General features: G+C 37.1%; 2 protein-coding genes and 1 pseudogene across 5 annotated transcripts in view; 2 read left to right on the top strand and 1 right to left on the bottom strand.

Moving 5' to 3' along the window:
* Positions 1 to 8: 8 nt before the first annotated feature.
* Positions 9 to 6,857, top strand: LOC148958115 (uncharacterized). Its single transcript, XM_089113813.1, has 2 exons — positions 9 to 1,049; positions 6,749 to 6,857. The coding sequence occupies exons 1-2, from the start codon at positions 598 to 600 to the stop codon at positions 6,816 to 6,818; spliced, it is 522 nt and encodes a 173-aa protein (XP_088969939.1). The 5' UTR covers positions 9 to 597; the 3' UTR covers positions 6,819 to 6,857.
* Positions 6,858 to 6,866: 9 nt separating this feature from the next.
* Positions 6,867 to 8,391, top strand: LOC148958114 (bifunctional 3'-5' exonuclease/ATP-dependent helicase WRN-like; annotated as a pseudogene).
* Positions 8,392 to 9,795: 1,404 nt separating this feature from the next.
* LOC135683520 (uncharacterized) overlaps positions 9,796 to 15,381 on the bottom strand; it is a 44,240-nt gene continuing 38,654 nt past the window's right edge. The window contains exons 2-4 of one of the 4 annotated variants that reach the window (XM_089113809.1): positions 12,459 to 13,465; positions 10,828 to 11,082; positions 9,796 to 10,321 (exon numbers count right to left, since the gene is read on the bottom strand). In XM_089113809.1, the coding sequence (XP_088969935.1) occupies positions 10,148 to 10,321; positions 10,828 to 11,082; positions 12,459 to 12,653 (624 nt within the window). In that variant the 5' untranslated portion in view covers positions 12,654 to 13,465 and the 3' untranslated portion in view covers positions 9,796 to 10,147. Of the gene's footprint in view, positions 10,489 to 10,827; positions 11,083 to 12,458; positions 13,707 to 15,381 lie in introns of those variants that run through there. The other 3 variants (XM_089113810.1, XM_089113812.1, XM_089113811.1) reach the window with 3 other exon arrangements.

The raw sequence follows: 15,381 nt of genomic DNA, 5'->3' as shown, positions 1-15,381 counted from the left end.
ATTCAAGGGTGGGCCAATTCGAGGATTTGCGGTATGTCATTTTGAGCAAAAACTCATAACTAGCTAAATCATTCAATGGGAAGCCCTATCACGTTCAATGTTTTTGAAATCATCGCAATAAAATGCTCGAAGATAAAATGCGACTGGAAGAGGAGTCAACTGTAAATGGTTGTATGTAAACTTTGTAACGACTGTAATTAAACTATTTTTCAAATGTAAATCGATGGTATTCGTCTCTTTCAATATTTTTACACCTGCTTCAAGGTCCTCTTTTTGCTCCTTGACAATTGCTTCATTTTGATAGAAATTCATCAAAAAGGTATAGAATGCGTGGATATGGAACCTCTGCGTACTAGCCTGCGTGCAGCCTCTATTGTTAGATGGAGGGGAGGAGGAAAGAGCGCAAATCTGCTAAGTAGAGTCTGCGCATCAGCATGCAATTGCTTATTCCACAGAACCATATTGTAAGAGTACTTCATGTTGCAAAACCCGAATTGCGTGGAGTTGTTTTACGTTCTCAATGGCGATGAGTCACAGCAGTGACAAAAAAACCTAGAGTATATCTGGAACGAATCTAAGTTCACCGAAGCAATAAAGATGGTTTGTTGTTTCTTTAACATGGATGAATTGAAGGATAATCAGGAGAGAGCGTTGTACAGCTTTTTCAAGTTCAAGAAGCATATTTACTACAGCGCATCGACTGGCCACGAGAAGTCCCTTATTTTTCAATCGATTCCACTAATAGCTGACGTTCTAGCTGACAACGCAGTTGGAACAAGTAACATTTTAGTGATTAGTCCATTACTGTCTCTTATGCACGACCAAATCAATAATGTGAACACACAAACTGAACTGTCTGCTGCTGGGATCTTCAAGGGCCAAGCTGAAAGTGTCCTTGCTGTCATAGAAGATGGAACTTACAGCATTGTTTACACCTCACCAGAATCTATTTTGCCGTCCTCACGTCGGCGACGCATCCTCAGTGGGAGTAGATTTGCCGATTGTTGCATTGGCATTGTTATTGACGAAGCACACTGTATCAGGCAATGGTAAATTTTTCTTGAACTGAATGTGTCATGCATTTTGTCTACTGCTAGCTAATCAGGAAGTGAAAGTATCGATCAGTCATTAAATACGTATGACTTGCCTTGAACCAATTAATGTGGAGTTTTATAAAATCCTGAAACTTTTCATCACTTCAGTTAATTTAATTCTGGAAATATAACCCTCAAGTATCAATGTTACATGCCTTTACATGTGTTTGGATAAAAAAACCCAGGAATAGACACCACTTTTATATAAAAGGCAGTTTTAAAGTGCAAATGACACGAAAATTTTTATTCGCTTAAATCATCAAAGATTGTATATTCGCTTAAAACATCGCTGGTAACGCTGGTGAACTTAGTTTTTTCATTTGCGACTTACTTTCCCCAAAAATCGGGGTTTTCCAACACCCATTCGAGCTAAAATCTGTCACAAGAAAAACGCGGTCGAACCTGTGGTCACGTGAGACCTGTGACGTAAAGTGGTTGCGTATCCGTTGAATAGAACAAGGCTTCTGTATGGTTTCACTATGTGCGGGCACTACTGTTGTCCTCCTAAAGATTTTTTTCCTCTATTATTGTAATAAGTTTTATTTAGATAACTCAAGCAATGCCATCAAAGGTCGGAAAGTAATTTAGAAAAAATTTTTGGTTCATTAAACAAGAGCACATTTTGTTCTAGACCAATCAACGGGTTTGTTTACCAAATGTCATTAGCCAATCACCGGCCTCCATTTCGAGCTTGATTTTTGAATGTTTCAAACCAAAACACAGTTGCTGTGGAGAAAAACCTACCCCCATACTTTTGCCCGGGAAAAAAAATTTACGTTCTTTAACCTAGAAGGTTTTTCAAAGTTAGTTTCTAGAGTAATTTTTTCGTACAAATCTCGGAGCCCTAAGCAGAAACACAAACGGTGTCTAAAATATCTGCACTGAAACATCACCTATTTCCCACCAGAGACCTACCTCCAAAAATGGCCAGCCCCTAATTTACTTTATATGAAGCTTTCGTTAATTAAACAAGGAAACATTTTAAGATTTGAGTTACCTGATAGTTTGCTCAAGCAAATCACCCAGCTATCACTTGGGAATAATGTATTTTCTTTAAAAAACTAGGCTTTATAATTGCCTATTCCCTCCTCTACACTACCGCACGGGATGCCTAGGCCCTTTCTGAACATTCCTCCTGAGCATCACAGACAATGAAACTCAAACCACTTTTGTGAAGCCATTAGACATCAGTCGATAGTTTGAAGCCAAAAAGGCTAAAATATTGGCAATACTTTCAATTCAATTTTTGAGGGATATCATCTTTTTAAAAGTAAAAATGACCCACTTTTCTTGGACAGTCTCAAAGCCTTGAAACCTTACTGATACCTGCTAAAAGGTTTTTAGAACAAGGCATGATAACTTTAGAAATATCTTTGCTAAATCACATTTAGTTGTTTGAGAACCAATATGATCGAATTGGCCTTGGATTTTGTGGCAAGTGATACATTATCAGCCTTTGGTCGTTTCAAAGCTATTTTCAGCCGAACGTCTTTTCAAGGCATTTGAGGCACGCTACTGCCAATAGCGAAAATTTTGGTAACTCACTCCCCTCACGAAAGTATCTGGAAAGTTTAGAATTTACAATTTATAGGTTTTTGATTGCAAAACTGTTTTCTGAATATCCTTGAATTTTTCTATAAGTTTCTTTGGCCTTTGAACTATTTATTTGTCTAAAAAAATTATTTTATCCATGTGTAAGTAAATGTTGTGAGGGTTTTTGTCAAGCTGGTAGCGAAGGAAACGAAAATGAATCCCAGTCACCTGACATTTGACATCCGTTGATTTGCGTAAGGCAAGTAGCGCAAAGGTTTCTTATTTTAAGAAAAAATATATAACAGATGAAAAGGGCAGAAGTTTTGCAACAGTTTGATGACTTGTTTCATTTTGTAAGGGTTTCTCAAAAAATTATTATCACTAAATTAAAGAGTCGTTATCATCAGCCTGAATTTGTTTTTGTCCGAAAAGGAAATCGATTGTTGAACTATCCTGATAATTTCGTGAAGGGAGTGTTTGCATTCAAGGAGATGAAGTGTGATCTTGACAAAACTGCAGCATTGGTTTTCCGTGCACTGGATTGAACATTGCCGCAATGAACTTGGAAATTTCGAAAAATTCGAAAAGATGGGCTTTCGAAAAGATGGACTTAGAGGCTTTCGAAAAATTCTATATGGATTGAGTTCTCTTGTAACATACACACAATGGTCTCCGTTGAAGTACAAAAAATTTGGACCAAGATGTTTGACCTATTCTTTCATAACATAAGGAAATGAGCAGTTCATTAATAACACAGAGGGAAATGAGCAGTCTTAGACACCCAAGCATAAAGATAAGTATCTGTGAGTTTACATAGAAATCTCACAAGGTTGTGCAAAGAAAGGCTTATTTTATTGCAAGTACAGGTACTTGTAGGTACAGTGTACATGGCCCATAAAACATAGTAATTTTTTACAAGTTTACTCCTTCTTGAGACAAATAGTTTTTGAAAAGAAAAGAAATTCAAACTGTTTTCTTTCAGTTGGGATAAATACATGCATGTATAGATGTCACCGACCGATTAGAAAACAAGCATAGCATTTGGTAACATTCTAGCAGTTCTGAAACGTTCTTACAAAGCAGAAATATCATTTAGAACTATGGTCATAAAGCCACAGAAATAATTTACAGAGGCAAATCTTGCCGAAGTAAATCGGTACGAGAAAAAATTTTAATTCAAGGCCAGTTTAATCATATTGGTTCTCAAACAACTAAATGTGATTTAGCAAAGATATTTCTAAAGTTATCATGCCTTGTTCTAAAAACCTTTTAGCAGGTATCAGTAAGGTTTCAAGGCTTTGAGACTGTCCAAGAAAAGTGGGTCTTTGTTACTTTTAAAAAGATGATATCTCTTAAAAATTGAATTGAAAGTATTGCCAATATTTTGGCCTTTTTGGCTTCAAACTATCGACTGATGTCTAATGGCTTCACAAAAGTGGTTTGAGTTTCATTGTCTGTGATGCTCAGGAGGAATGTTCAGAAAGGGCCTAGGCATCCCGTGCGGTAGTGTAGAGGAGGGAATAGGCAATTATAAAGCCTAGTTTTTTAAAGAAAATACACTATTCCCAAGTGATAGCTGGGTGATTTGCTTGCGCAAACTATCAGTTAACTCAAATCTTAAAATGTTTCCTTGTTTAATTAACGAAAGCTTCATATAAAGTAAATTAGGGGCTGGCCATTTTTGGAGGTAGGTCTCTAGTGGGAAATAGGTGATGTTTCAGTGCAGATATTTTAGACACCGTTTGTGTTTCTGCTTAGGGCTCCGAGATTTGTACGAAACAAATACTCTAGAAACTAAGTTTGAAAAATCTTTTAGGTTAAAGAACGTAAATTTTTTTCCCGGGCAAAAGTATAGGGGTAGGTTTTTCTCCACAGCAACTGTGTTTTGGTTTGAAACATTCAAAAATCAAGCTCGAAATGGAGGCCGGTGATTGGCTAATGACATTTGGTAAACAAACCCGTTGATTGGTCTAGAACAAAATGTGCTCTTGTTGGTTCATTATAAATTTGATAAAAATTGAAATAAAGTGCTGTGCATGACTTTATGGAATGAATACTCCCTTGAGGAAGATACCGTTGTGCTTGACTGCCATCCTGGAAAACCTGCCGCAACAGAAGTTCGCCGCTTGGCATTACTTATTAAAAATGCAGCGTAAAGATATCGAGCCATCATCTTTTTCAAGATCACCTTTTTCCGACTGATTTTTCCCGTACATTTCCCTCTCCTCCTGGTTTTGACACCGAAAATACCAAAACATTTTTTCGACGTGATGCTCTACCCTCAGTTCGCAAACCAAAACAAGACAAAGAACGAAGCAAGAATGAAAAAGCATGGTGAGTAATAAGTTTCCTATTGTTTTTTTATAACTGCCTAACAACGTTCTATTGTATAACAGCTGAGATACGTTATTGGTAATGACTCGACAACACCGGAGGCACTCGCTTTATGGAAAAAAGGGACTCCTTGTCTCTCTGTGTGGGGTCCATATCACCGTTTTTAATACATAAAAATAACCCAAATATTCAATTTTGTAGTTATTTTTTTAAACCATCTAAACAAATATAAACTACTTCAATATTTTATACATAAGTGAAAAAGTTTTTGGAAACTAAAAAAGCATTATTTAAGAAATATTTAAGAAGCAGGGAAATGATATTCTATGGGATAAAGATTCGAAATGCAAGTGAGAATCGATTAACAATAAACAGAAGTCATCAAGTAACAAAACATGATATAAAAACCTTCAATTAAATCACGGACTCATTCGTTTCTGTATAACAGAAATAGGGGTCTTTGACCTGGTCAGCCTTGTTCAAAGACCAAAAATTAATCTTGGATGTTGTTAAATGTAAACATTGAAATATGTGTTTCTCGTTCTTCACAGGCAAGCAGCGTTAACGGAAGCTCTGCACAGATGGAGTTGCTTTGGCATCAACAAGGTTTTGAATATCTCAGAAGTTCTGGAATTGAAGTATCTACGTTTGTCTCTGACAGACACCAAGACTGTATGCCATTGCACAGAGATACCTATTGAACAAAAACATTGTATGACTTAATATAATGGTTGATTTGAGTTTCTCTTACATTCTTTACAATCGGCAGGATCATAACATTACACATATATATTATATGTATATGGTATACTCATTTCTGCCAGATTTAATGAAAAGAAAATATTAAATTTACTAATTCTAAGAATTGAAGGTACCAAACAGAATTTTTATTTCTAGACAGTATTTGTATAACTTCTTCTTCATTCGCCTAAACAACGCAATAGGACAGGCCCCTATGATCAGGGAATGGTGGCCTAAAAACAGCAGAGATGTACAGGGAAAACAGAATTTATAACACTAAAAACACAATGACAACTTATTTCACTCACCATTGACTTAAAGTAATAATTCCTCGCCATCGATCACGCAGTTGAGATTTTTGTATTCCATCTTCGTCCTCTGCCCGGTCATGAAAGCTTCGAGCCATGCCAGCTTCGCCTGGTTCCGCGTCTGAATTATCCGCAGAAAAAAGACTGGTTCGTTCTTGCAAGGCAAAAAAAGCCCATCAGCAGCACCTAAAAGCTATTCCCCTTCCTTCTCGTCAAAAACTGACGCCCTCGAGCTTGAATATTTGCCGTGAGACATATTCATAAACTTGCAAGTAAAACTCCGCCGTATAATTTGTTGTTAGTTAGCAATCTAAATTTTCACTAACACAACCACTTTACGTCACTTCCTGTCAAACTGGACCCAATCCCTTGTGACAGAATTTGAAGCAAAAATCGACCTAGAAACAGCTGTAATTACGAAAGTGTTTGTTTTTCGAAAATTTTATGGTGATTTTCGTGATCAGCATACTCGATTACGTGTTGGGGGCGAATAAAAGTTTTCGTGTCATATGCACTTTAAATAGATGGTTTCCGTATAGGGGCTTTTACTAAAATGCTTCCTTGGGTGTTGAAATTTATTGCATTAATATTGAAATTTCTCATTTACAGTAGCTAGTTTCTGTGTGGACAGCTGGACTTTCCATGAAGACAATGATAATATTTTCGAATAGTGAACTGCTCTTACCTACAAAGCAATGTTGGCAAAACAATATACTGTGAATTCACTTTGCTTTTCAGGAGCGAAAGCATAGCATCCAAATCTGCCTTCAGAGAATGGTTTGGCATGATCTTTGCTACCAAAAAGTAGTTCACATGGCAGTTTTCTGCAACCAAACTGCAAACAAAGCAACAAAGCAAAGCATCACTGATGTCCCAGGAATTGATTTATCTAATTCATTTGTCCTAGAAAAAAATTTCCAGTGAAGGAAAAGTTGCGGTTTATTGTAAATATGTTGGTAATGCTATTCCGCTTTTTGAAATATTTGCTGTCCTTGTAAAAGAAATAAAAGAAGGCATTGAAACAATTTGAGCTCTCATTTTTTGCCAAACTAGAAATCAGTTAGCTTTTATCTGGAAAATGTTTGTTATGGAGCTGGGAGAGAAGCTGTACAAAGACAAGACAGAGAATGCAAGAAGAAGGTTGGTTGAGATGTATCATGCTGGAACTCCAAAAAAAAGGAATTCATTTTAGAACAAATGAGAGATGGGAAAGGCCACAACCGTATTCTCTTGCGTACCATTGCCTTTGATTTGGGCATAGACTGCAAAGGGGTGCACAGAAGTATTCACTTTGGCCCATCAAAAAATTTAGAGAATTATTTGCAGGAATGTGGCAGGGCTGGCAGAGATGGGACTGTCAGTCATTCATGTTTGTTGTACAATGGTTTTACACTTTTAAACAGTGGAAAGGATATGAAAGATTTTGTATTTCCAAATGTTTGCAGGCGTGCTTTACTTCTGTCAAGCTTTCCCAAGTCTTCAGGAAATATATTTCAAAAAGGCCCTGAGAATGCTGGCTGTAAATGTTATGATATATGTGCAAAAGCATGCAAGTGTCAATCAGATGATTGTAGTAGAAATACATTTGATTTTCTGACTGCAAAAGATATCAATGCAAATACTGAGATGGCTAAGAAACGTTCTGTAACAGATGAAGAGAGCGATTTGGTAGAAAGCAAAATGTTGGAATACAAGGAGTCACTGCAGCATGCCATTGTTCCCAATCTGAAAACAGTTTCATACCCAAATGTTTTATTCCTGTTCAAGTCAGACAGGTACGTAGCTCATGTGAATTTACGTTTACAGTAGAAGATGTAAATATGCATATTGAAATATGGAGGAAGGAGGATTGTTTAAAGATATTGAAAGTGGTAAAAGAGGTGTTTGAAGACATAAATTAACCACTTTCAGGAAGTGCTATAGAAGCATCACTACTTGATGATACAGATAACAGAGAAGAAAGAAGTCTTGTGTTGGATGGAGACTGTTTGGAAATTCAGGTTGACTTCGAAATCAACATTTCAGATTCAATCAATTTATCAGAAATAGAAGAAGATGCAAGTGTGTTCCATGACTCATTGGACAATCTCGGCAAAAGCTTAGACAATTACATGAGTACTTCTGGAATTAAACCACAGTTGCTTTATGATTCTGTTGTAGATGACAACTCTTCTGCATGAACTTTAGGTTTAAAGGAATAATTGAAAAGTAAATATATATACCGTATTTCCCTGTTTTAGCATGACAGTGTTTATAAAATTCCAAAAATTTTGGATGCAGCTTTTATTGGAGGGAGGTGTTTATTAGAGAGGGGCATTTATATCTGTATCAATGCTTCATTACTTATTAATAGAGGTAATATATGGTACTGGGTGTCCTAGGATGTGAATGTAGTTAACTGATGGCTAATTGCTCTGCAAAATGTTACTCAACAGTAAAAAAGCCAAAATGCCAAAGCTCTGGTTTGGAGGTTATTGAAATTTGACAATTAACATGTCTGCTCTAAGAGTGGTGAAACCAACAAAAAGAGTGATGGTATCTATGTCAAAGTCGATAATCACAAAACATTTTGAGACTAATTGAAGCCATAATCACATCACAGTATACCTAATTTCTTGCATCTCTGCACTTGAGCATGAAAATGCAGATTTACATTGCAGTGTATTGCTTTCAGCACTGTATACTCAATTCTTAGTCCTAGGGGAATAAAAGCCAATTTTTGCCTGACAGACTTTGGCCTAGCAGAAATATCTGAATTGTTAAAATTTCCAAAATTTTGAAGGAAAACTATAATTTTTCAGTTAACGTTTCTCAAATATTTTGTATTATAAACAAAGTATTTTGCACTTGACAGTAACATCTGTAAGATGCAAATTAAAGATTGTCAACTAAAATGCTTTGGGTGAACCAGCAACACCACAAAGCAATTTTTGACTGTCAAAATGAAACAACTCTTTAAAACTAATAACTGACAACACCCCCCCCCCCTAAACACAAACACAAAATCTCCTAAGTTATTAAGCAAAGAAACAAAATTGGTCCCCATTTTTACAATCTGATCTCTATCATACTTCCTTTTATATTCCGGTTGCATTTTAAGAAAGTTATATTTCTGAAGATACACAATTATGCTTTGTGATGCATTCAAAGTCATCTTCTTGCCCTGTTCATCATGATATTTTATTTGTGCTGCATTCATTATCCAAGCATACATACCATGCAAATCAAAGTCTTCTAGAAGAGATTCTTGCATTCCATCAAATACCTTGTATGTTCTACCACTTGTCATAAGGTTTTGAACAATTTTCTTCAAGTCCTTCTTTGCTGATGTTTCAGTGTGCTTACCTGACCCTTTATAGATATCACACCTACGGTCAAGTTGTCCACTAATTTTTTTGCTACTGTCACAGCTTTTGCAATCCGATCAACTGCTTTTTTATTTGTGCAGTTTGGTCCCAGGGACCTTATTGCATTCTTCATGAAATTGTTGTTGTGCTCTATCATCAAATCCATGGGTATATTGCTACCACAACTCTCTATGGATTTGTGGAATCTATTCCAGATCAATCTATGAGCATCCTTCTGGGAATAAAAAGCCTCAACTTGAATGATGAGGTAAAGTGCTTCAAGAGCATACTTTCGACTCCTCGGACCATCAGCTTTCAAATATGGGAGCATAAATTTCCAGCACCTTACAAGTCGTGCACCATCTCCCTCTGAAATGGCATCGTAGAAGTTTAGAACAATAGCACCAAAATCCAAAAGTGATCTTTGGTAGTTAAACATAGCATCAATATCACTGTTCTTTTTTTCAATTTCCTCTCTTCCTTTATGTAGGCAATGTGATTTTTCATTATCCAATCTTGCCTTGCCATCAAAAGTAAAAGCCTTGCTACAACCCACTTCTCTACAAGCAAAGCGGCCATCTTGTGTTTTGGGATTCACTGATTTGAGCCAATCTGAGTATGCTTGTTTTTGCAAGAGATCTCCATTTCTATCGGCATTAAATACATATTCATCTACAACCCTGCTGCATAATCCATGGAAATATTCTCTCTTTTTTGGATTTGCTACAAATATATTTTGGTAAGATCCCCTCTGATGGTTGCTCTTCTATATCATTTATGCCAAGAATCACTAAAAATGCAGCAACAATCCTTGCATGGACTTCAAGCAAAAAAACTTCTTATTTGCATCAAAGCGCTTTGACACATCAGTGACAGCATTTCGGCGGTTTACAAGAGTTCTATCACTAAAGATTGTGCACTTGTCCATCACTGATTTTGCATTATAGAATTGGTCATATCCAAACTGAAAATAAACGTGAACATACGTTTAGCAATGTGATGTAATCTGCAGTATTTCGTAAAGTGCGGGAGAATCTAGTTGTAAGTTTCTGTTTCTCCCTCTCCATATGGTATATATACATAGAATACTCTAGGTATTATTTGTGTACCACTCTGGTTGTGTTTCATATTCTAGAAAAATTAAAACAAAGAGTTGTTGATCACATGGTTCTAAAAACACATGATTCTAAGCGTAACAGACAAAGAACACTGTGAGTTATTAGTTAATAAAACAAAATTGATCGACTGGAAGGGCTACTTGAACTAAGGGCTACAAGGGAAGTAATAAGGGATATTGATACTGAGGATGGAAGTTCCTTTCTTTGAAAGTTCTCCCTTAAGTTCAACTGCTTTCGACTGAGCTTGTCTAAGTATATAGAAGAGCACTAGGCTCATTGTGTAGAAATGAGTGAATAATTGCTGTAATTTGCTAAAATGTCTCCTGACATAATTACATTGGTTAATACATACTTGCAAAAACTTCATTCCTGCATGAAAATCTCCAACTTCCAGGTGTAAACCAGCAAGCCATTCAACTTCGTCAAAGCCATTACTCAACTGTAGCGAAACATTCGCTCCTCTTTCAACAGTTCCTTGATCACCAACAATTGCAAGCGAACTGCATTTCCCATCATTGCAAGGGACATACTTTGAGTGAATTTCCTTCAATATTTCCTCCATCTCTGCTGATTCATTTGAGTTTGTATAAATCATTCCAACAAATTTCTAGAAGGGGAAAAGAAATCTTAAGAGATACTTCAGACAGTGTCCAAAAGATTAAAAGAATAAGTTATAATGAATACAGTACCTGCATTGGGGCTAACAACAATACTTCTTTCTTTGATAGCTTATAAAGTAAAAGGGACAAAGCCAAATTAAAGATTGATAAACTTATGTTGCAATAATGAAAGGTGATATACATCAAAGACATCAATATGGAAAGCCCTTGAAAATATGCTCGATGAAGATGGTCCATCTGACATCATTCTTTAGATGCCATATTCGATATCAAACAAGGTCAATCATTTACTGTTTTAACTAAATGGAATGTATTTTCAATCATTGACAATCATTACTGTATGTATGACACACAGCTTATGCCTGGCACACAAACATGACAAGAATTCTTCACACACTGGTTTTGACCGATTGCAAAAATGAATCACAAGAATTTCACTAGAAATATTTTTGATATTTTATATTAAGTCTTTCACAGGAAAATCATGTCGATTTTTTCAAGATCTGTATGGTAGAGCTCAACTTATAACAACTGTTTGCCATATTCCTTTTTGGTAAATATGTAATGGATTTTATCACTTACAGTGTCTGTTCCCCTTCTTGCCTGAGTAGAATATGCATGTTTTATATGCTGAACAGCAACATCCTTAAACTTTTCAAGACATTTGATACTGGCACAAGCAATCTTGCCACACAAATCAATATAATTCTCACGTTGCTTTTTGTGATTAGTGATGTTTTGGAAGCGCCATTAAATTTTCCATGTTGAAAGTCCCAGTTTTCATTGGGCACTCAGTGGACAGACTATCAGTATGAATCCTGTTTTCAACTGCTGCCACTGACACCCGATTTTCATCATGATTCTGGTGACCCTCTGTCATGGAATGGTCCTTTGTTGTGAAATAAAAAATTGTCTACCACCACTTTTCTGTCCAAAGATATTTTGAATGCTTGATCCTTAAGGAACGAATCATGATTTTTGCCAAATTCATGCAGGTTCTTGCAAAGAAAATGGCGTGAAACAACTAGGCGCAAAGCCTTTAATCTTCTGAGTCTGCTCTTCAAGGCAAATACAAGGAAACTGCTAGCACATAAGCTTTCAATCTAGAGGCTATTACTGTCTCATAAAAAGCATCTTTTACTGTTGTTTCAAGAGAAATGAAGAGGCCTTTTACAGTGTTTCATTTCATTAGAGAATTTTTAGGCAGTTTTCCCTATAATCTTAAATGTATTTCTCATCACTGCTTCGGTGCTGCACCCAGGGCATACCACTAAAATGAAATGGGCTGAAGAATCATTCTAAATATAAAACTTTAAAGGTCTAGAAGTTTAAAGACTTTCAGTTTTCTAAACACAACAATTACCGTATTTCCAGAGTGTTGCATAATTATGCTTATGATCAACTGCAATATTGTCATTTTTGGTGATCTGTTTTTGAGGCAAACAGAGGCTGCCATACAAACACATGAAGTCAGGTAGGAGCTTTCTGATGGGTTCTTCTTATGCCTTAGAGCAGCAACTTGCAAAATGTGCCAAAAAAGTGGTGCCTTGTTTACCATCAATTCCTTAATTTTCTCAAACTGGAAACTGACAACATCCTCCTTGCTTGTACATCTGAAAATATTTTTAGTTGCTTTTTTGTTGTTTCTCTCGGACCCTTTTCAACATAAAGCCCTGCATTCTTTGTGATTTCCTTAAGCATGAATCCAGTCAAGGCTCCGCGAATTCTGTCATGCCTTCAAGCAGCATTGGCAATCTTTTTGTAAGTTCCATGAGACAGCATTTTTCCTAATGATGCCAAGTCATGGGGCAGCTTTCTCTTTTTAACTTTGCTTGTCCAATTCACTCTGACAGTAACTTGTGTCTGGCCACTTCCTCCAAAATTTATTGCTTTGACCGATTTTGACATTTTCCTTTGAGGGCCTCCTTGACCTTCATCAGAGGGTGACTTGATAATATTTCGGGCAAGACAATCACTGCCCAATATTAATCTCTTATTTGGTGGGGGTGGGCAGTGTCCTGTTGGTGTACTGGTAAGGGCAGGGGCAAAACTCGTTGTTGGAGGCACCGTCATGTCAATATCTGGTGAGGCAGAAAGCTTGGAGCGTAATTTTGACAAATTTGACAAAAAGCTTTTTTCCTGGAGATGTCCCAATCTTCTTGCGCCACAAATAGATCACTTTCATTGTCGATATTTAATCCAGTCTCTAGGTTTCCAGGTCATCTTCCCAAAAATGTCGCTATATGAAGTAAATTCATCTTCAACTGAAGAATGAGCTTCAGCTACCCCTAACTGTGTATCATGACCTTCTTGCAGCTTTCGTGCCAGAAAAACAAGGTGCATGTGAATGCAAAACTTGATTCTTTTCACCTGGAATTACAATTTATCTTCTTATTTGATATTCGTATCTCATCACTGCCCCCTATCGATTGCCCTGGTTGTGATTTGGTTGTTTTGATGTTTCAAAAAGCAGATCGAATGGGAAAATTTTAGATAAAAATTTTCAAATGACAGGTTATTTGCCTTCAGAAAAAAATTGCCCTGGCAAAAATTGAAAATGTTGGGAACTTGCCTTCAGTTCCTGTGACACTAAAATAATTCTCAAGGCAAGTCACTTTGTAAATTGGTTTCTAAATACGGCAGGTTCCGAGCTAAATGTTCGACAAAACTTCAGAATGACACAACAAATAAACACAGATATAGTTTTCTCAAACGTATATCGTTGTGCGACTTGTAACACTAAGCCTTTCACAAGAGCGAAGTGTACGTGCTCACAATGCTCTAACTCTTAACTAACTCAGGATTCGTAGAGAACGATTTATATATGTTAAACTAGTTCCTTGTACAAATAGAATATGTAAATGTGCTAATCTTAGGTGTCTACATAAGAGGAAAAACAAGCTAAAAAACAATAGGAAAGTGTCTAGATACGTATGTATAAGCTGAGTCAATCCGTAGTGTAATTCTTAAAATAATACTATAATAGAGGGTGGGTTTCCTTAGTGAAAGTGTTCCTACTAGTATACGCAATGCAACAAAGAGTGCGATGCAAGTTGACGTAAAAGAGTATGCACAAACAAGTATGACTAACGCTGGGAGAGTGGATGAATGGGGCGAAGGAAATGCGCAAACGTAAGAGCGAGGCTTAGCGCTTGGAGTAGCGGTATTACATTCCTCCCGGGGCAGGGGAAAGAATCGCCCTCGATTCTTGTGACAATGTAGCCACTGTACGAACTAGCAAGTTTTCTTATTATGTAACGAAGTTTCGAATTCTTTTAAAAGCTCACCACAGTGCAAGTTTTTAATAGGCTCCCACGATGGCTCTAGACTGTCATCTTCCCACTGGATGAGATAGTAGGTGTCGCGTCTTCCAGATCGATTTTTCACTATTTTCTTGTCCAGAATGGCCTTAACTACTAGTTCAGCTGGATCTGTGTCGCTCTCATCATCTAAACAAGCAGATTCCTCCTCCTGGTTGCAATTGTCAATATTGGGAGCATCTAGATTAGGCCTATCATCTGCTGAAATAAATGGCTTAAGGCGGTTTACGTGAACGGTTTGGATATAATTACGCTCTTCGTTAGCACCGAGGAGATAGTTTACTGGAGATTTCTTGGCCAGAATACGATATGGGCCGTGCCAATTGTGAGTTAGTTTAGAGGAGAGACCCTTTCTGTTATTCGGGGTGTATAACCAAACCTGTTGTCCTATATCGTACGTGACGTCTTTGGCAGTTTTATCATATTGGCTTTTCTGTCTCTGTTGGGCTAGTTCTATATTGTCGCGTGTCAGTTTCCGTGCGTCTAAGAATCTACCTGCAATTACTCCACGATAATCGTCAGTGTTACAATAAGTCTCTTGTGCTTTCGTTAGGGAGACGTCTATAGGAAGTCTTGGATCTCTTCCATACATAAGATAAAATGGAGTCTCGTTTGTACTAGATTGTACGGCAGTTCTATAGGCAAATAAAGCGTAAGGGATGAAAAGGTCCCAGTCTCCATGATGTTCTGACACGTACATAGAGATTATGGTGGTAAGTGTATGGTTAAATCGTTCAACTAGTCCGTCGCATTCCGGGTGATAACTTGTGGTGTTAACCTTAGACGTGTTAACCATCTGACAAATACCCTTCACTACTTTAGCTAAGAAGTTCTTACCCCGATCCGATAGCAACTTACGAGGAGCTGAATGTCGGCACAAGATCTCCTCAACGAATAATTTGGCGGTGGTAGGAGCATCAGCATTCGTGACAGCAAATGCCTCAGGCCATTTGGTAAAATAATCGG

The sequence above is a fragment of the Rhopilema esculentum genome, chromosome 18 (assembly GCF_057945365.1).
Source record: "Rhopilema esculentum isolate cy_ngs chromosome 18, ASM5794536v1, whole genome shotgun sequence".
NCBI lineage: Eukaryota > Metazoa > Cnidaria > Scyphozoa > Rhizostomeae > Rhizostomatidae > Rhopilema > Rhopilema esculentum.
The sequence above is the reverse complement of the archived record's forward strand: the minus strand, read 5'-3'. Positions and strand labels throughout refer to the sequence as shown.